Source organism: Oncorhynchus mykiss, chromosome 3 (assembly GCF_057628025.1).
Source record: "Oncorhynchus mykiss isolate SJ-2025 chromosome 3, ASM5762802v1, whole genome shotgun sequence".
Classification (NCBI taxonomy): domain Eukaryota; kingdom Metazoa; phylum Chordata; class Actinopteri; order Salmoniformes; family Salmonidae; genus Oncorhynchus; species Oncorhynchus mykiss.
The window spans coordinates 83,884,837-83,906,977 of record NC_143024.1 but is presented as its reverse complement, the minus strand read 5'-3'; the positions used below and the strand labels follow the sequence as shown (position 1 = coordinate 83,906,977).

The 22,141-nt window shown below is 45.6% G+C and overlaps 1 protein-coding gene across 7 annotated transcripts in view; it reads left to right on the top strand.

Moving 5' to 3' along the window:
- Window positions 1–22,141, top strand: part of LOC110504660 (phospholipid-transporting ATPase IH) — a 92,904-nt gene that overhangs the window by 50,160 nt on the left and 20,603 nt on the right. For all 7 annotated transcript variants that reach the window (XR_016494844.1, XR_016494843.1, XM_036975088.2 and 4 more), the window contains exons 11-19: window positions 2,456–2,606; window positions 2,778–2,975; window positions 4,948–5,121; window positions 5,233–5,399; window positions 7,222–7,293; window positions 8,324–8,397; window positions 8,501–8,604; window positions 17,006–17,187; window positions 19,097–19,330. Coding sequence is in view for 5 of the 7 variants with exons in the window: in XM_036975088.2 (XP_036830983.2) it covers window positions 2,456–2,606; window positions 2,778–2,975; window positions 4,948–5,121; window positions 5,233–5,399; window positions 7,222–7,293; window positions 8,324–8,397; window positions 8,501–8,604; window positions 17,006–17,187; window positions 19,097–19,330 (1,356 nt within the window). In the remaining 2 variants the exon portion in view is untranslated. The remainder of the gene's footprint in view (window positions 1–2,455; window positions 2,607–2,777; window positions 2,976–4,947; window positions 5,122–5,232; window positions 5,400–7,221; window positions 7,294–8,323; window positions 8,398–8,500; window positions 8,605–17,005; window positions 17,188–19,096; window positions 19,331–22,141) is intronic.

Sequence of the window (22,141 nt, the reverse complement as noted above, 5' to 3'; positions counted from 1 at the left end):
TGGAATGATATTAGGAGTTGGAATAGCGGAATGATAGTAGGAGTTGGAATAGCAGAATGATAGTAGGAGTTGGAATGATAGTAGGAGTTGGAATAGCAGAATGATAGTAGGAGTTGGAATGATAGTAGGAGTTGGAATAGCGGAATGATAGGAGGAGTTGGAATGATAGTAGGAGTTGGAATAGCGGAATGATAGTAGGAGTTGGAATAGCAGAATGATAGTAGGAGTTGGAATGATAGTAGGAGTTGGAATAGTGGAATGATAGTAGGAGTTGGAATAGCGGAATGATAGTAGGAGTTGGAATAGCAGAATGATAGTAGGAGTTGGAATGATATTAGGAGTTGGAATAGCGGAATGATAGTAGGAGTTGGAATAGCGGAATGATAGGAGGAGTTGGAATAGCAGAATGATAGTAGGAGTTGGAATGATAGTAGGAGTTGGAATAGCAGAATGATAGTAGGAGTTGGAATGATAGTAGGAGTTGGAATAGCAGAATGATAGTAGGAGTTGGAATGATAGTAGGAGTTGGAATAGCGGAATGATAGTAGGAGTTGGAATGATAGTAGGAGTTGGAATAGCAGAATGATGATAGGAGTTGGAATAGCAGAATGATATTAGGAGTTGGAATAGCAGAATGATAGTAGGAGTTGGAATGATAGTAGGAGTTGGAATAGCAGAATGATAGTAGGAGTTGGAATGATAGTAGGAGTTGGAATAGCGGAATGATAGTAGGAGTTGGAATAGCAGAATGATAGTAGGAGTTGGAATAGCAGAATGATAGTAGGAGTTGGAATTGCAGAATGATATTAGGAGTTGGAATAGCAGAATGATGATAGGAGTTGGAATAGCGGAATGATAGTAGGAGTTGGAATAGCGGAATGATAGTAGGAGTTGGAATAGCGGAATGATAGTAGGAGTTGGAATAGCAGAATGATAGTAGGAGTTGGAATGATAGTAGGAGTTGGAATAGCAGAATGATAGTAGGAGTTGGAATGATAGTAGGAGTTGGAATAGCGGAATGATAGTAGGAGTTGGAATGATAGTAGGAGTTGGAATAGCAGAATGATAGTAGGAGTTGGAATGATAGTAGGAGTTGGAATAGCAGAATGATAGTAGGAGTTGGAATGATAGTAGGAGTTGGAATAGCAGAATGATAGTAGGAGTTGGAATGATAGTAGGAGTTGGAATAGCGGAATGATAGTAGGAGTTGGAATGATAGTAGGAGTTGGAATAGCAGAATGATGATAGGAGTTGGAATAGCAGAATGATATTAGGAGTTGGAATAGCAGAATGATAGTAGGAGTTGGAATAGCGGAATGATAGTAGGAGTTGGAATTGTAGAATGATAGTAGGAGTTGGAATTGCAGAATGATATTAGGAGTTGGAATTGTAGAATGATAGTAGGAGTTGGAATAGCGGAATGATAGTAGGAGTTGGAATAGCAGAATGATAGTAGGAGTTGGAATAGCGGAATGATAGTAGGAGTTGGAATAGCAGAATGATAGTAGGAGTTGGAATGATAGTAGGAGTTGGAATAGCAGAATGATAGTAGGAGTTGGAATAGCAGAATGATAGTAGGAGTTGGAATGATAGTAGGAGTTGGAATAGCAGAATGATAGTAGGAGTTGGAATGATAGTAGGAGTTGGAATAGCGGAATGATAGTAGGAGTTGGAATAGCAGAATGATAGTAGGAGTTGGAATGATAGTAGGAGTTGGAATAGCAGAATGATAGTAGGAGTTGGAATGATAGTAGGAGTTGGAATAGCGGAATGATAGTAGGAGTTGGAATGATAGTAGGAGTTGGAATAGCAGAATGATGATAGGAGTTGGAATAGCAGAATGATATTAGGAGTTGGAATAGCAGAATGATGATAGGAGTTGGAATAGCAGAATGATATTAGGAGTTGGAATAGCAGAATGATATTAGGAGTTGGAATTGTAGAATGATAGTAGGAGTTGGAATTGCAGAATGATATTAGGAGTTGGAATTGTAGAATGATAGTAGGAGTTGGAATAGCAGAATGATATTAGGAGTTGGAATTGTAGAATGATAGTAGGATGTTTAATCACCAATCCAACCCACAGAGTACCTAAACATGAAAGAAATAGTGCATAAGGAGAAGGCACTAGTGAAGTGTAGTGTATTGTAAGAATGGCTCCCCCACAGACAGTTTGATATTGGAAAACACGTGATTGAATATATTAGACCAGCTGGCTCCTATCTCAACCTGCTGCTCTTGCTGTTATTACATAATGGCTGCATCATTCTGTTTGATTTCATTCAAGCTGTGTGTGTGTGTGTGTGTGTGTCTCCCTAACTCCCTCTCTCCCCCCTCCATCTCTCTCCCCCTCTCTCTCTATCCCTCCCTCTCGCTCTCCCCCTCCATCTCTCTCCCCCCCTCACCCCCCCCCCTCCATCTCTCTCTCCCCCCCCTCCATCTCTCTCTCCCCCAGGTCTATGAATGCATTCCTCATAGTGTATCTGTGTATCCTGATCAGCAAAGCGGTCATTAACACAGTGCTGAAGTACGCGTGGCAGTGGTCTGCTGACCACGACCAGCCCTGGTACAACCACAGGACCGAGATCGACAGAGAACGCCACGTGGTCAGTCCCGCAAGCAACTACACTACCCACATTGCATGTTGTCACAGTAAAATGATTCATCAGGTCTTTCCCAGCTTAACAATCACTGATTCTGATTAAGGCTGTCGTTCTCTCTCTCTAAATCTCCTCTCTATCTTTCTCATCCGTCATCCTCTCCTCTCTCTCTCTTAGGTGATCAGGGCGTTCACAGACTTCCTGGCCTTCATGGTGTTGTTTAATTACATCATTCCAGTCTCCATGTACGTTACCGTGGAGATGCAGAAGTTCCTGGGTTCTTACTTCATAGCCTGGGACAAGGATATGTACGATGATGAGCTGGGGGAGGGGGCTCAGGTCAACACATCAGACCTCAATGAAGAGCTGGGACAGGTACACACACATATAAAGATAGATACTAGACTCACTCGTGTGTGCACACACAAACACACACACGCACACAGATAGATATATATAGATATACTAGACTCATTTGTGTACACACACACACTCACACACACAGTTGAAGTTGGAAGTTTACATACACCTTAGCCAAATACATTTAAACTCAGTTTTCACAATTCCTGACATTTAATCCTAGTAAAAAATCCCTGTCTTAGGTCAGTTAGGATCACTACTTTATTTTAAGAATGTGAAATGTCAGAATAATAGTAGAGAGAATGATTTATTTCAGCTTTTATTTCTTTCATCACATTCCCAGTGGGTCAGAAGTTTACATACACTCAATTAGTATTTGTTGTCCTTTAGCCATTTTGCCACAACTTTGGAAGTATGCTTGGGTTCATTGTCCATTTGGAAGACCCATTTGCGACAAAGCTTTAACTTCCTGACTGATGTCTTGAGATGTTGCTTCAATATATCCACATCATTTTCCTACCTCATGATGTCCTCTATTTTGTGAAGTGCACCAGTCCCTCCTGCAGCAAAACACCCCCACAACATGATGCTCCCACCCCCGTGCTGCACGGTTGGGATGGTGAACTTCGGCTTGCTTCCAAACATAATGATGGTCATTATAGCCAAACAGTTCTATTTTTGTTTCATCAGACCAGAGGACATTTCTCCATGTGCAGTTGCAAACCATAGTCTGGCTTTTTTATGGCGGTTTTGGAGCAGTGGCTTCTTCCTTGCTAAGTGGCATTTCAGGTTATATTGATATAGGACTCGTTTTACTGTGGATATAGATACTTTTGTACCTGTTTCCTCCAGCATCTTCACAAGGTCCTTTGCTGTTGTTCTGGGATTGATTTGCACTTTTCTCACCAAAGTACGTTCATCTCTAGGAGACAGAACGCGTCTCCTTCCTGAGCGGTATGACGACTGCGTGATCCCATGGTGTTTGTACTATCGTTTGTACAGATGAACGTGGTACCTTCAGGCATTTGGAAATTGTGCCCAAGGATGAACCAGACTTGTGGAGGTCTACAATTTTTTTTCTGAGGTCTTGACTTAATTATTTTGATGTTCCCATGATGTCAAGCAAAGAGGCACTGAGTTTGAAGGTAAGCCTTGAAATACATCCACAGGTACACCTCCAATTGACTCAAATGATGTCAATTAGCCTATCAGAAGCTTCTAAAGCAATGACATCATTTTCTGGAACTTTCCAAGCTGTTTAAAGTCACAGTCAACTTAGTGTATGTAAACTTCTGATGCACTGGACTTTCCAAAACTATAGTTTGTTAACAAGAAATTTGTGGAGTGGTTGAAAAACGAGTTTTCTCCAACCTAAGTGTATGTAAACTTCCGACTTCAACTGTGTGTGTGTGTGTATATATATATATATATATATATATATATATATATATATATATATATATATATATATACTAGACTCACTCGTGTACACACGCACACACACACACATATATAGATATACTAGACTCACTTGTGTGCACACACACACATAGATAGATATAGATATACTAGACTCACTTGTGTGCACACACACACACACATAGATAGATATAGATATACTAGAATCACTTGTGCACACACACACACATGGATAGATATAGATATACTAGACTCCCTTGTGTGCACACACACTTAGATAGATATAGATATACTAGACTCACTTGTGTGCACACACACACACACACACACACACATAGATATACTAGACTCACTTGTGTGCACACACACACACACACACATAGATAGATATAGATATATTAGACTCACTTGTGTGCACACACACACATGGATAGATATAGATATACTAGACTCACACGTATAATGTGCATATACAGCACAGACACTTATAATGAGATGTTACATGGATGCTGGACACACATTCCAAAAACTGACCTCAGATCAGCATCTACCTGGTCTGTATGTACAGGTGGAGTATGTGTTTACTGATAAGACGGGCACGTTGACAGAGAACAACATGGAGTTTATAGAGTGCTGTGTGGACGGACTCGTGTATATCCCCCACGCCATCTGTAACGGACAGATCCTCAGTGCTGCTTCCAGTATAGACATGATCGACTCCTCACCTGGAGGAGACCACAGGGTAAGACAGAGAGTCTGTCTGTCTGTCTGTCTGTCTGTCTGTCTGTCTGTCTGTCTGTGCGTGTGTGTGTGTGTGTCTGTGTGTGTGTGTCTGACAGTGTGTGTGTCTCAGGAGCATGAGGAGCTGTTCTTTCGGGCTCTGTGTCTGTGCCACACGGTGCAGGTGAAGGAGGAGGAGACAGTGGACAGCATCAAGAGAGGGATCCACCAGGGAAAACCCACCTCCTTCTACATATCATCTTCTCCTGATGAGGTGGCATTGGTGGAGGGCATGAAGAGGTAACACACACACACACACACACTGAAGAACACACACACACTGAAGGACACACACACACTGAAGGACACACACACACACTGAAGAACACACACTCACTGAAGAACACACACACACTGAAGAACACACACACACTGAAGGACACACACACACTGAGGAACACACACACATTGAAGGACACACACACACACTGAAGAACACACACACACACACACACTGAAGAACACACACACTGAAGAACACACACACACTGAAGGACACACACACACTGAAGAACACACACACACTGAAGAACACACACACTGAAGGACACACACACATTGAAGAACCCACACACACTGAAGGACACACACACACTGAAGGACACACACACACTGAAGGACACACACACACTGAAGAACACACACACACTGAAGAACACACACGCACTGAAGGACACACACACACTGAAGAACACACACACACTGAAGGACACACACACACTGAAGAACACACACACACTGAAGGACACACACACTGAAGGACACACATACACTGAAGGACACACACACACACACACACACACACACACTGAAGGACACACACACACACTGAAGGACACACACACACTGAAGGACACGCACAGACACTGAAGAACACGCACACACACACACACACACACACTGAAACATACACACCCACTGAAACACACCCACACACACACACACACTGAAACACACACACACTGAAACACACACACACACACACACACTGAAACATACACACCCACTGAAACACACCCACACACACACACACTGAAACACACACAAACAAACACACACACACAACACACACACACACTGAAGGACACACACACACACTGAAGAACAGACACACACACTGAAGAACACAAACACACACAAACACATTCTGAAGGACACACACACATACTGAAGGACACAGACACATGCACACACTAAGCAATACATGCACACACTTAACACACACACTTAGGGATAATACAGACAAGCACACAAATAGTCATGACTTTTCTCTAACCTACTGAACACTCTCTCCCTCTCATCTCGCTCTCTGTACCCCTCTCTCTCTCCCTCTCTGTCCCCCTCTCTCTCTCTCTCCCTCTCTGTACCCCTCTCTCTCTCACTCTCTCCCTCTCTGTCCCCCTCTCTCTCTCTCTCTCTCTCTCTCTCCCTTTCTGTACCCCTCTCTCTCTCCCTCTCTGTCCCCCTCTCTCTCTCTCTCTCCCTCTCTGTCCCCCTCTCTCTCTCTCTCTCTCTCTCTCCCTCTCCCTCTCTGTACCCCTCTCTCTTTCCCTCTCTGTCCCCCTCTCTCTCTCTCTCCCTCTCTGTACCCCTCTCTCTCTCACTCTCTCCCTCTCTGTCCCCCTCTCTCTCTCTCTCTCTCTCTCTCTCTCTCTCTCTCTGTACCCCTCTCTCTCTCTCTCTCTCTCTCTGTACCCCTCTCTCTCTCTCTCCCTCTCTGTACCCCTCTCTCTCTCTCTCCCTCTCTGTACCCCTCTCTCTCTCTCTGTCCCTCTCTGTACCCCTCTCTCTCTCTCTCCCTCTCTGTACCCCTCTCTCTCTCTCTCCCTCTCTGTACCCCTCTCTCTCTCTCTCCCTCTCTGTCCCCCTCTCTCTCTCTCTCCCTCTCTGTCCCCCTCTCTCTCTCTCTCCCTCTCTGTACCCCCCTCTCTCTCTCTCTCTCTCTCTCTCTCTCTCTCTCTCTCTCCCTCTCTGTCCCCCTCTGTCCCCCTCTCTCTCATCTCGCTCTCTGTCCCCCGCTCTCTCTCTCCCTCTCTTCTCACTTTCTGTCTCTCTCTCTTAGGTTGGGGTACACATATCTAAGACTCAAAGACCGTCATATGGAGATTCTCAATAAGGAGGATGAGATTGAGAGGTGGGGCTCTGCTCACAACATCTTTTAATTTGGCCTTTCATATTTCACAGCTTCTTGAGAAAGCATGGAGATACCATAGAGTTACACATTCATATCCCAAGTTATTAATTCAATCTAATTAATAGAAGTTAAATCCATATTGCTGCCAATTGTCAAAAGCTAGATACATTAGGTGGTGTGTTTAAAATGTTGCAGTAAGACAACTTAACTGTATTAAGACAACACTACCAAGAGTGTGAAAGCCCTGTGAGAAGACACACAGAAGAGTGTGAAAGCCCTGTGAGAAGACACACAGAAGAGTGTGAAAGCCCTGTGAGAAGACACACAGAAGAGTGTGAAAGCCCTGTGAGAAGACATGCAGAAGAGTGTGAAATCCCCGTGAGAAGACACACAGAAAAGTGTGAATGCCCTGTGAGAAGACACATAGAAGAGTGTGAAAGCCCTGTGAGAAGACACACAGAAGAGAGTGAAAGCCCTGTGAGAAGACACACAGAAGAGTGTGAAAGCCCTGTGAGAAGACACGCAGAAGAGTGTGAAAGCCCTGTGGGATGACACGCAGAAGAGTGTGAAAGCCCTGTGAGAAGACACACAGAAGTGTGAAAGCCCTGTGAGAAGACACATAGAAGAGTGTGAAAGCCCTGTGAGAAGACACACAGAAGAGTGTGAAAGCCCTGTGAGAAGGCACACAGAAGAGTGTGGGAGCAGAAGCCAGTAGATCGTGTGGGACAGTGGTTTTTGTCAAGGGTATAAATAGCAGGTTTGGATCCCATATGCACTGCTTGTATAACATCAGTATCTACATCCCCCTCTGCAGTGGGCTGTCTATGAAACAGCTGTTTAGAGAGAACGAAGGAGGAAGAAAGGGAGGGAGAAGAGATAAGGGAGGGACAGAGAAGGATAATTCCTCTTTACAAAGGCCTGTTGTGTTTTTGCTTGTCTCTAGCCACTCGTGTTGCTGTGTACATTGTTAGAATGTGCTGTGTATTTTGTCTGATACTAAATGAGACGTCTACTCTGGTGTGTGTTCCAGGTTTGAGCTGCTACACGTGCTGAACTTTGACTCTGTCAGGAGGAGAATGAGCGTCATTGTCAAGTCTAGTGCAGGTAACACACATACAAACACACACACATAGACATGATCTATCTCTACATGATCTTCTGTCACTCACACTCTCTTAACTATTGTCCCCCCCCCTATTATCCCCAGGGGAGTACCTGTTGTTCTGTAAGGGGGCTGACTCCTCCATCTTCCCCAGAGTGGTGTCAGGGAAGGTGGGGCAGGTGCGGGCGCGGGTGGAGCAGAACGCTCTGGTAAGGCTACACATACACACAAACACACAGCATATGTTTTACTATCCTTTTGGGTACCTTAAATTGATTTCCATTCAAAATAATTTCTCCCCTATTTTTCTAGCCCTAACCTGACTATTTAATCTAACTCCTAGCCCTAACCTGACCCTTTAACCTAACTCCTAGCCCTAACCTGACCCTTTAACCTCCTAGCCCTAACCTGACCCTTTACCCTAACTCCTAACCCTAACCTGACCATTTAACCTAACTCCTAACCCTAACCTGACCATTTAACCTAACTCCTAGCCCTAACCTGACCCTTTAACCTAACTCCTAGCCCTAACCTGACCCTTTAACCTCCTAACCCTAACTTGACCATTTAACCTAACTCCTAGCCCTAACCTGACCCTTTAACCTAACTCCTAACCCTAACCTGACCCTTTAACCTAACTCCTAACCCTAACCTGACCCTTTAATCTAACTCCTAACCCTAACCTGACCATTTAACCTAACTCCTAACCCTAACCTGACCCTTTAACCTAACTCCTAACCCTAACCTGACCCTTTAACCTAACTCCTAACCCTAACCTGACTATTTAATCTAACTCCTAGCCCTAACCTGACCCTTTAACCTAACTCCTAACCCTAACCTGACCCTTTACCCTAACTCCTAACCCTAACCTGACTCTTTAACCTAACTCCTAACCCTAACCTGACCCTTTAACCTAACTCCTAGCCCTAACCTGACCCTTTAACCTCCTAGCCCTAACCTGACCCTTTACCCTAACTCCTAACCCTAACCTGACCCTTTAACCTAACTCCTAGCCCTAACCTGACCCTTTAACCTAACTCCTAGCCCTAACCTGACCCTTTAACCTCCTAGCCCTAACCTGACCCTTTACCCTAACTCCTAACCCTAACCTGACCCTTTAATCTAACTCCTAGCCCTAACCTGACCCTTTAATCTAACTCCTAGCCCTAACCTGACCCTTTAACCTAACTCCTAACCCTAACCTGACCCTTTAACCTCCTAGCCCTAACCTGACCCTTTACCCTAACTCCTAACCCTAACCTGACCCTTTAATCTAACTCCTAACCCTAACCTAACCCTTTAACCTAACTCCTAGCCCTAACCTGACCCTTTAACCTCCTAGCCCTAACCTGACCCTTTACCGTAACTCCTAACCCTAACCTGACCCTTTACCCTAACTCCTAGCCCTAACCTGACCCTTTAACCTCCTAGCCCTAACCTGACCCTTTAACCTCCTAACCCTAACCTGACCCTTTAATCTAATTCCTAGCCCTAACCTGACCCTTTACCCTAACTCCTAGCCCTAACCTGACCCTTTAATCTAACTCCTAGCCCTAACCTGACCCTTTAATCTAACTCCTAGCCCTAACCTGACCCTTTAATCTAACTCCTAGCCCTAACCTGACCCTTTACCCTAACTCCTAGCCCTAACCTGACCCTTTAACCTAACTCCTAGCCCTAACCTGACCCTTTAATCTAACTCCTAGCCCTAACCTGACCCTTTAATCTAACTCCTAACCCTAACCTGACCCTTTAACCTAACTCCTAGCCCTAACCTGACCCTTTAACCTCCTAGCCCTAACCTGACCCTTTACCCTTTACCCTAACTCCTAACCCTAACCTGACCCTTTAACCTCCTAGCCCTAACCTGACCCTTTAACCTCCTAGCCCTAACCTGACCCTTTACCCTAACTCCTAACCCTAACCTGACCATTTAACCTAACTCCTAGCCCTAACCTGACCCTTTAACCTCCTAGCCCTAACCTGACCCTTTACCCTAACTCCTAACCCTAACCTGACCATTTAACCTAACTCCTAGCCCTAACCTGACCCTTTAACCTCCTAGCCCTAACCTGACCCTTTACCCTAACTCCTAACCCTAACCTGACCCTTTAATCTAACTCCTAGCCCTAACCTGACCCTTTACCCTAACTCCTAACCCTAACCTGACCATTTAACCTAACTCCTAGCCCTAACCTGACCCTTTAACCTCCTAGCCCTAACCTGACCCTTTACCCTAACTCCTAACCCTAACCTGACCATTTAACCTAACTCCTAGCCCTAACCTGACCCTTTAACCTCCTAGCCCTAACCTGACCCTTTACCCTAACTCCTAACCCTAACCTGACCATTTAACCTCCTAACCCTAACCTGACCATTTAACCTAACTCCTAGCCCTAACCTGACCCTTTAACCTAACTCCTAACCCTAACCTGACCCTTTAACCTAACTCCTAGCCCTAACCTGACCCTTTAACCTAACTCCTAACCCTAACCTGACCCTTTAATCTAACTCCTAGCCCTAACCTGACCCTTTAACCTCCTAGCCCTAACCTGACCCTTTAACCTCCTAGCCCTAACCTGACCCTTTAACCTAACTCCTAGCCCTAACCTGACCCTTTAATCTAACTCCTAGCCCTAACCTGACCCTTTAACCTAACTCCTAACCCTAACCTGACCCTTTAATCTAACTCCTAGCCCTAACCTGACCCTTTAACCTCCTAACCCTAACCTGACCCTTTAACCTAACTCCTAGCCCTAACCTGACCCTTTAACCTAACTCCTAGCCCTAACCTGACCCTTTAATCTAACTCCTAACCCTAACCTGACCCTTTAACCTAACTCCTAACCCTAACCTGACCCTTTACCCTAACTCCTAGCCCTAACCTGACCCTTTAACCTAACTCCTAGCCCTAACCTGACCCTTTAACCTAACTCCTAGCCCTAACCTGACCCTTTACCCTAACTCCTAGCCCTAACCTGACCCTTTAACCTAACTCCTAACCCTAACCTGACCCTTTACCCTAACCTGACCCTTTACCCTAACTCCTAGCCCTAACCTGACCCTTTAACCTAACTCCTAGCCCTAACCCGACCCTTTACCCTAACTCCTAGCCCTAACCTGACCCTTTAACCTAACTCCTAGCCCTAACCTGACCCTTTAACCTCCTAGCCCTAACCTGACCATTTACCCTAACTCCTAGCCCTAACCTGACCCTTTACCCTAACTCCTAGCCCTAACCTGACCCTTTAACCTCCTAGCCCTAACCTGACCCTTTAACCTCCTAGCCCTAACCTGACCCTTTAACCTCCTAGCCCTAACCTGACCCTTTACCCTAACTCCTAACCCTAACCTGACCCTTTAATCTAACTCCTAACCCTAACCTGACCCTTTAACCTAACTCCTAGCCCTAACCTGACCCTTTAACCTATCTCCTAGCCCTAACCTGACCCTTTAACCTCCTAGCCCTAACCTGACCCTTTACCCTAACTCCTAACCCTAACCTGACCCTTTAACCTCCTAGCCCTAACCTGACCCTTTAACCTCCTAGCCCTAACCTGACCCTTTACCCTAACTCCTAACCCTAACCTGACCATTTAACCTAACTCCTAGCCCTAACCTGACCCTTTAACCTCCTAGCCCTAACCTGACCCTTTACCCTAACTCCTAACCCTAACCTGACCCTTTAATCTAACTCCTAGCCCTAACCTGACTCTTTAATCTAACTCCTAACCCTAACCTGACCCTTTAACCTAACTCCTAGCCCTAACCTGACCCTTTAACCTAACTCCTAGCCCTAACCTGACCCTTTAACCTAACTCCTAACCCTAACCTGACCCTTTAACCTCCTAGCCCTAACCTGACTCTTTAATCTAACTCCTAACCCTAACCTGACCCTTTAACCTAACTCCTAGCCCTAACCTGACCCTTTAACCTAACTCCTAACCCTAACCTGACCATTTAACCTCCTAGCCCTAACCTGACCCTTTAACCTAACTCCTAACCCTAACCTGACCCTTTAACCTCCTAGCCCTAACCTGACCATTTAACCTAACTCCTAGCCCTAACCTGACCCTTTAACCTCCTAGCCCTAACCTGACCCTTTAACCTCCTAGCCCTAACCTGACCATTTAACCTAACTCCTAACCCTAACCTGACCATTTAACCTCCTAGCCCTAACCTGACCATTTAACCTAACTCCTAGCCCTAACCTGACCCTTTAACCTCCTAGCCCTAACCTGACCCTTTACCCTAACTCCTAACCCTAACCTGACCCTTTAACCTAACTCCTAGCCCTAACCTGACCCTTTAACCTCCTAGCCCTAACCTGACCCTTTAACCTAACTCCTAGCCCTAACCTGACCCTTTAACCTAACTCCTAGCCCTAACCTGACCCTTTAACCTAACTCCTAACCCTAACCTGACCCTTTAACCTCCTAGCCCTAACCTGACCCTTTAACCTAACTCCTAACCCTAACCTGACCCTTTAACCTAACTCCTAACCCTAACCTGACCCTTTAATCTAACTCCTAACCCTAACCTGACCCTTTACCCTAACCTGACCCTTTACCCTAAATCCTAGCCCTAACCTGACCCTTTAACCTAACTCCTAGCCCTAACCTGACCCTTTACCCTAACTCCTAGCCCTAACCTGACCCTTTAACCTAACTCCTAGCCCTAACCTGACCCTTTAACCTCCTAGCCCTAACCTGACCATTTACCCTAACTCCTAGCCCTAACCTGACCCTTTAACCTAACTCCTAGCCCTAACCTGACCATTTAACCTAACTCCTAACCCTAACCTGACCCTTTAACCTAACTCCTAGCCCTAACCTGACCATTTAACCTAACTCCTAACCCTAACCTGACCCTTTAACCTAACTCCTAGCCCTAACCTGACCCTTTAACCTAACTCCTAGCCCTAACCTGACCCTTTACCCTAACTCCTAACCCTAACCTGACCCTTTACCCTAACTCCTAACCCTAACCTGACCCTTTAACCTCCTAGCCCTAACCTGACTCCTTAATCTAACTCCTAGCCCTAACCTGACCCTTTACCCTAACTCCTAGCCCTAACCTGACCCTTTAACCTAACTCCTAACCCTAACCTGACCCTTTACCCTAACTCCTAGCCCTAACCTGACCCTTTAACCTCCTAGCCCTAACCTGACCATTTAACCTAACTCCTAACCCTAACCTGACCCTTTAACCTAACTCCTAGCCCTAACCTGACCCTTTACCCTAACTCCTAGCCCTAACCTGACCCTTTAACCTAACTCCTAGCCCTAACCTGACCCTTTACCCTAACTCCTAACCCTAACCTGACCATTTAACCTAACTCCTAGCCCTAACCTGACCCTTTACCCTAACTCCTAACCCTAACCTGACCCTTTAACCTAACTCCTAGCCCTAACCTGACCCTTTACCCTAACTCCTAACCCTAACCTGACCATTTAACCTAACTCCTAGCCCTAACCTGACCCTTTACCCTAACTCCTAACCCTAACCTGACCCTTTAACCTAACTCCTAGCCCTAACCTGACCCTTTACCCTAACTCCTAGCCCTAACCTGACCCTTTAACCTCCTAGCCCTAACCTGACCCTTTAACCTCCTAGCCCTAACCTGACCCTTTAACCTCCTAGCCCTAACCTGACCCTTTAACCTCCTAGCCCTAACCTGACCCTTTAACCTAACTCCTAGCCCTAACCTGACTCTTTAACCTAACTCCTAACCCTAACCTGACCCTTTAACCTAACTCCTAGCCCTAACCTGACCCTTTAATCTAACTCCTAGCCCTAACCTGACCCTTTAACCTAACTCCTAGCCCTAACCTGACCCTTTAATCTAACTCCTAGCCCTAACCTGACCCTTTAACCTAACTCCTAGCCCTAACCTGACCCTTTACCCTAACTCCTAACCCTAACCTGACCCTTTAACCTAACTCCTAGCCCTAACCTGACCCTTTAACCTAACTCCTAGCCCTAACCTGACCCTTTAACCTCCTAGCCCTAACCTGACCCTTTACCCTAACTCCTAACCCTAACCTGACCCTTTAATCTAACTCCTAGCCCTAACCTGACTCTTTAACCTAACTCCTAACCCTAACCTGACCCTTTAACCTAACTCCTAACCCTAACCTGACCCTTTAACCTAACTCCTAGCCCTAACCTGACCCTTTAACCTAACTCCTAACCCTAACCTGACCATTTAACCTAACTCCTAGCCCTAACCTGACCCTTTAACCTAACTCCTAACCCTAACCTGACCCTTTACCCTAACCTGACCCTTTACCCTAACTCCTAACCCTAACCTGACCCTTTACCCTAACTCCTAACCATAACCTGACCCTTTAACCTAACTCCTAACCCTAACCTGACCCTTTAACCTAACTCCTAGCCCTAACCTGACCCTTTAACCTCCTAGCCCTAACCTGACCCTTTACCCTAACTCCTAGCCCTAACCTGACCCTTTAACCTCCTAGCCCTAACCTGACCCTTTAACCTCCTAGCCATAACCTGACCCTTTAACCTCCTAGCCCTAACCTGACCCTTTAACCTCCTAGCCCTAACCTGACCCTTTACCCTAACTCCTAACCCTAACTGTAACCCTTAACCTTTTAGGCTTAACCACTAAACCTAAAATAGCCTTTGTCTTCGTGAGGACTTTTGGGTATTTCCGGTACCCACGAGGATAGTAATGATTTTTTATTATTTTATTGTCACATACACAGGATAGGTGCAGTGAAATGTGTTGTTTTATAGCGTCAGCCATAGTAGTACAGCGCCCCTGGAGAAAATCAGGATTAAGTTCCTCGCTCAAGTGCACATCAACAGATGTTTACCTTGTCGGCTCGGGTATTCGAACACACTCACACGCTGTATATACAGTATTACCTCTGTCTTTATACCTACACCAATTCCCTAAACACACTCCTTAACCCAATACTCTTACTCCTTATATGCCTGCACCATAACTAAAACTCCAAATATATACAGTGCGTTGGGAAAGTATTCAGGCCAATAGACTTTTACCACAGTTTGTTACGTTACAGCTTTATTCTAAAATTGATTCAATAAAAACATTTCCTCAGAAATCTACATACACAACCCCATAATGACAAAGCAAAAACAGGTTTTTACATAAGTATTCAGACCCTTTGCTATGAGACTCAAAATTGAGCTCAGGTGCATCCTGTTTCCATTGATCATGTTTCCACAACTTAATTGGAGTCCAATTGTGGTAAATTAAATTGATTGGACATGATTTGGAAAGGCACACACCTGTCTATATAAGGTTCCACAGTTGACAGTGCATGTCAGAGCAAAAACCAAACCATGAGGTCAAAGGAATTGTCTGTGAAGCTCCGAGACAGGATTGTGTCGAGGCACAGATCTGGGGAAGGGTATGAAAACATTTCTGCAGCATTGAAGGTCCCCAAGAACAGAGTGGCCTCCATCATTGGTAGAAGTTTGGACCCACCAAGAAACTGAGCAATCGGGGGAGAATAGCTTTGGTCAGGGAGGTGACCAAGAACCCAAAAATCACTCTGAAAGAGCTCAAGAGTTCCTCTGTGGAGATGGGAGAACCTTCCAGAAGGACAACCATTTATGCAGCACTCCAGCAATCAGGCCTTTATAGTAGAGTGGCCAGACGGAAGACTCTCCTCAGTAAAAGGCACATGACAGCCCGCTTGGAGTTTGCCAAAAGACACTTAAAAGACTCTCAGACCATGATAAACAGGATTCTCTTGTCCGATGAAACCAAGATTGAACTCTTTGGCCTGAATGCCAAGCGTTACGTCTGGAGGAAACCTGGCACCATCCCTACAGTGAAGCATGATGGTGGCAGCATCATGCTTTGGGGATGTTTTTCAACGGCAGGGAATGGGAGACTTGTCAGGGTCGAGGGAAAGAGGAATGAAGCAAAGCACAGAGAGATCCTTGATGAAAACCTGCTCCAGAGCACTCAGGACCTCAGACTGGGGTGAAGGTTCACCTTCCAACAGGACAACGACCCTAAGCACACAGCCAAGCAGGAGTGGCTTCAGGACAAGTCTCTGAATGTCCTTGAGTGGCCCAGTCAGCGCCCAGACTTGAACCAGATTGAACAACTCTGGAGAGACCTGAAAATAGCTGTGCAGTGACGCTCCCCATCCAACCTGACAGAGCTGCTTGAGAGGATCAGCAGAGAAGAATGGGAGAAACTCCCCAAATACAGGTGTGCCAAGCTTGTAGCGTCATACCCAAGATGAATTGAGGCTGAAATTGCTGCCAACGGTGCTTCAACAAAGTACTGAGTAAAGGGTCTGAATACTTATGTAAATGTGATATTTTTTGTAATTTTTTTTTATACATTTGCAAAAATGTATAGGAAACTGTTTTTGCATTGTCATTATGGGGTATTGTGTGTAGATTGATGAGAAAAAAATATATTTAACCAATTTTAGAATAAGGCTGTAACGTAACAAAATGTGGAAAAAGTCAAGGAGTCTGAATACTTTCCAAATGTACTGTATATATTCAGTCACACAACCCTTCTTATACTTACTATAGTGATAGGGCCACAGTACTAAGAGAGAACCCTAACCATCTCACCTTTACCTCTGTCAGGAGGGCTTGCGGACCCTGTGTGTGGCATACAGAAGTCTCTCCCTAGCAGAGTACGAGGAGGCGTGTCATCAGCTGAGCGACGCCAAGCTAGCCCTGCAGGACAGGGAGCAGCGACTGGCGCAGGCTTATGACCTCATCGAGAGGGACTTCACCCTGCTGGGGGCCACGGCTGTGGAGGACAGGTAGGAGAACGGGAAACAGGAGGCAGTAAGAGAGAGGAAGCCACTTAAATATATACAGTTGAAGTCTGAAGTTTACATACACTTACGTTGGTCTCATTAAAACTTGTTTTTCAACAAATGTCTTGTTAACAAACAATTCGGTTAGGACATCTACTTTGTGCATGATACAAGTCATTTTTCCAACAATTGTTTACAGACAGATTATTTAATTTATAATTCACTGTATCACAATTCCAGTGGGTCAGAAGTTTACATACACTAAGTTGACTGTGCCTTTAAACAGCTTGGAAAATTCCAGAAAATTATGTCATGGCTTTAGAAGCTTCTGATAGGCTAATTGACATATTTTGTGTCAATTGGAGGTGTACCTGTGGATGTATTTCAAGGCCTACCTTCAAACTCAGTGCCTCTTTGCTTGACATCATGGGAACATCAAAAGAAATCAGCCAAGACCTCAGAAAAGATTGTAGACCTCCACAAGACTGGTTTATCCTTGGGAGCAATTTCTAAATGCCTGAAGGAACCACGTTCATCTGTACAAACAATAGTACGCAAGTATAAACACCATGGGACCACGCAGTCGTCATACCGCTCAGGAAGGAGACGCGTTCTGTCTCCTAGAGATTAACGTACTTTGGTGCGAAAATTGCAAATCAATCCCAGAACAACAGCAAAGGACCTTGTGAAGATGCTGGAGGAAACAGGTACAAAAGTATCTATATCCACAGTAAAACGAGTCCTATATCGACATAACCTGCAGGGCCGCTCAGCAAGGAAGATGCCACTGCTCCAAAACCTCCATTAAAAAGCCAGACTACGGTTTGCAACTGCACATGGGGACAAAGATTGTACTTTTTGGAGAAATTTCCTTTGGTCTGATGAAACAAATATAGAACTGTTTGGCCATAATGACCATCGTTATGTTTGGAGGAAAAAGGGGGAGGCTTGCAAGCCAAAGAATACCATCCCAACCGTGAAGCATGGGGGTGGCAGCATCATGTTGTGGGGGTGCTTTGCTGCAGGAGGGACTGGGGGACTTCACAAAATCAATGGCATCATGAGGTAGGAAAATTATGTGGACATATTGAAGCAACATCTCAAGACATCAGTTTGGAATCGTTGTTCTTCCTCTGTCAACCATGGTTACCTTCAAAGAAGCCACTTCTCTCCAGGAAAAACATCAGGGACAGAGTGATATTCTGCAAAAGGTACAGAGATTGGACTGCTGAGAGAAGAAGACAAGAGAGAAGACAAGGTAGGCGCTACCCTCAGTCCTGTGTCATGCCAACAGTAAAGCATCCTGAGACCATTCATGTGTGGGGTTGCTGCTCAGCCAAGGGAGTGGGCTCACTCACAATTTTGCCTAAGAACACAGCCATGAATAAAGAATGGTACCAACACATCCTCCGAGAGAAACTTCTCCCAACCATCCAGGAACAGTTTGGTGATGAACAATGCCTTTTACAGCATGATGGAGCACCTTGCCATAAGGCAAAAGTGATAACTAAGTGGATCGGGGAACAAAACATCAATATTCTGGATCCATGGGCAGGGAACTCCCCAGACCTTAATCCCATTGAGAACTTGTGGTCAATCCTCAAGAGGTGGGTAGACAAACAAAAACCCAAACATTTTGACAAACTCCAAGCATTGATTATGCAAGAATGGGCTGCCATCAGTCAGGATGTGGCCCAGAAGTTAATTGACAGCATGCCAGGGCGGATTGCAGAGGTCTTGAAAAAGAAGGGTCTTTACATGATATTTTAATCGAATCAATATAAAATAGGTTGTTGATCAGTACTGTAATCATTGATACCTTGCATTCTTTGAAAGGACTATACACTCTAGTGATGCTTAATGCTATTAACCTATTGACTGTATTGACTCCTGTATTGACTGCTGTGTGCAGGCTCCAGGAGAAGGCAGCAGACACCATTGAGTCTCTCCATAAGGCTGGGATGAAGGTGTGGGTCCTGACGGGGGACAAGATGGAGACGGCGGCTGCTACATGTTATGCTAGCAAGCTGTTCCGCCGCTCCACCCAAATATTGGAGCTGACCAAGAAACGAACCGAGGAACAGAGTCTACATGATGTTCTGTTTGACTTGAGCAGAACCGTACTGAGACAGCGCTCCCTGTCGCGGTATGCTGCACACTCACACCAATGTGCGCTCGCACACAGCATGACCAGTACAAGTCAAATGTTTGGACACACCTACTCGTTCAAGGGTTTTTCTATTTTCTACGTTGTGGAATAATAGTGAAGACACCAAAACTATGAAATAACACATATGGAATCATGTAGTAACCAAAAAAGTGTTAAACAAATCAAATATGTGAGATTCTTCAAAGTAGCCTTGATGCCTTTGCACTTGAAGCCTTTGCACACTCTTGGCATTCTCTCAACCAGTTTTATGAGGTAGTCACCTGGAATGCATATCAATTAACAGGTGTTTCTTGTTAAAAGTTAATTTGTGGAATTTCTTTCCTTCTTAACCTCTGGGATATGTGGGACGCTAGCGTCCCACCTGACCAACATCCAGTGAAAATGCAGAGCGCCAAATTCAAATAAATTACTCTAAAAATTAATCTTTCATGAAATCACACATGCAATACACCAAATTAAAGCTACACTTGTTGTGAATCCAGCCAATGTGTCAGATTTCAAAAAGGCTTTACGGTGAAAGCAAACAATGCTATTATCTGAGGGCAGCACCCCAGCAAACAAACACAGACAATCATATTTCAACCCTCCAGGCGCGAAACAAAATGCAGAAATAAAATATAAATCATGCCTTACCTTTGACGAGCTTCTTCTGTTGGCACTCCAATATGTCCCATAAACATCACAAATGGTCCTTTTGTTCGATTAATTCCGTCGATATATATCCAAAATGTCAATTTATTTGGCGCGTTTGATCCAGAAAAACACCAGTTCCAACTCTCGCAACATGACTAGAACATTACTCATAAGTTACCTGTAAGCTTTGTCCAAACATTTCAAACTACTATCCTAATTCAACTTTAGGTATTTTTTAACGTAAATATTTAAGACGGGATTAACTGTGTTCAATACCGAAGGAAAACAAAGTGGAGCTTGCTTTTCAGGTCACGCCCCTCTAACAAAGAGTACACTTCTCTCTACCCTCGTTCTGAACAGTGCTACTTCTTCAGTTCTCAAAGGAAAAACCTCAACCAATTTCTAAAGACTATACTCACAGACATGATTAGAACAGTTTTAGAAACGTCAGTGTGTTTTCTATCCAAATCTACTAATAATATGCATATCTTATATTCTTAGCTTCTGGGCCTGAGTAGCAGGCAGTTTACTTTGGACACGCTTTTGGACACCTATCCCAGAGAAGTTCATGCATTTGTGCCTATCAGTTGTGTTGTGACTAGGTAGGGGTGGTGTAACGGTTTTCTTCGTGAGAAGGAGAGTCGGACCAAAATGCAGCGTGTAGATTGCGATCCATGTTTTAATGAACAAAACGTAAAACACGAATCAATGCAAACACTACAAAATAAAGAACGTGATGAACGTAACGAAAACCTAAAACAGCCTATCTGGTGAAAAACACATAGACAGGAACAATCACCCACAAACACACAGTGAAACCCAGGCTACCTAAATATGGTTCCCAATCAGAGACAATGACTAACACCTGCCTCTGATTGAGAACCATATCAGGCCAGACATAGAAATAGACAAACAAGACATCCAACATAGAATGCCCACCCAGTTCACGTCCTGACCAACACTAAAACAAGGAAAACACACACAAACGATGGTCAGAACGTGACAGTACCCCCCCTCCAAGGTGCGGACTCCGGACGCACAACTTAAACCTATGGGGGAGGGTGTGGGTGGGCATCTGTCCGCGGTGGCGGCTCTGGCGCTGGACGTGGACCCCACTCCATAACAGTTTTAGTCCACCTCCTTAGCGTCCCTAGATAGGTTACCCTCCTTAAAGACCGCTCGGGACAGAGGGGCAGCTCGGGACAGAGGTAGCTCGGGACTGATGGGTAGCTCAGCACTGAGAGGAAGCTCAGCACTGAGAGGAAGCTCAACACTGAGAGGAAGCTCAACACTGAGAGGAAGCTCAGCACTGAGAGGAAGCTCAGGCAGGTGGTTGGATCCGGCAGATCCTGGCTGGCTGGCGGTTCTGGAAGAGTCTGGTCGACTGGCGGATCCGGAAAAGTCTGGTCGACTGGCGGATCCGGAAGAGTCTGGTCGACTGGCGGATCTGGAAGAGTCTGGTCGACTGGCGGATCTGGAAGATTCTGGTCGACTGGCGGATCTGGAAGATTCTGGTCGACTGGCGGATCTGGAAGAGTCTGGTCGACTGGCGGATCTGGAAGAGTCTGGTCGACTGGCGGATCTGGAAGAGTCTGGTCGACTGGCAGATCTGGAAGAGTCTGGTCGACTGGCAGATCTGGAAGAGTCTGGTCGACTGGCAGATCTGGAAGAGTCTGGTCGACTGGCAGATCTGGAAGAGTCTGGTCGACTGGCAGATCTGGAAGAGTCTGGTCGACTGGCAGATCTGGAAGAGTTTGGTCGACTGGCAGAGCTGGAAGAGTCTGGTCGACTGGCAGATCTGGCTGCTCCATGCTGACTGGCTGCTCCATGATGACTGGCAGCTCTGGCTGCTCCATGCTGACTGGCTGCTCCATGCTGACTGGCAGCTCTGGCTGCTCCATGCTGACTGGCTGCTCCATGCTGACTGGCAGCTCTGGCTGCTCCATGCTGACTGGCTGCTCCATGCTGACTGGCGGCCCTGGCTGCTCCATGCTGACTGGCGGCCCTGGCTGCTCCATGCTGACTGGCGGCCCTGGCTGCTCCATGCTGACTGGCGGCCCTGGCTGCTCCATGCTGACTGGCGGCCCTGGCTGCTCCATGCTAACTGGCAGCTCTGGCGGCTCCTTGCAGACTAGCAGCTCTGGCGGCTCCTTG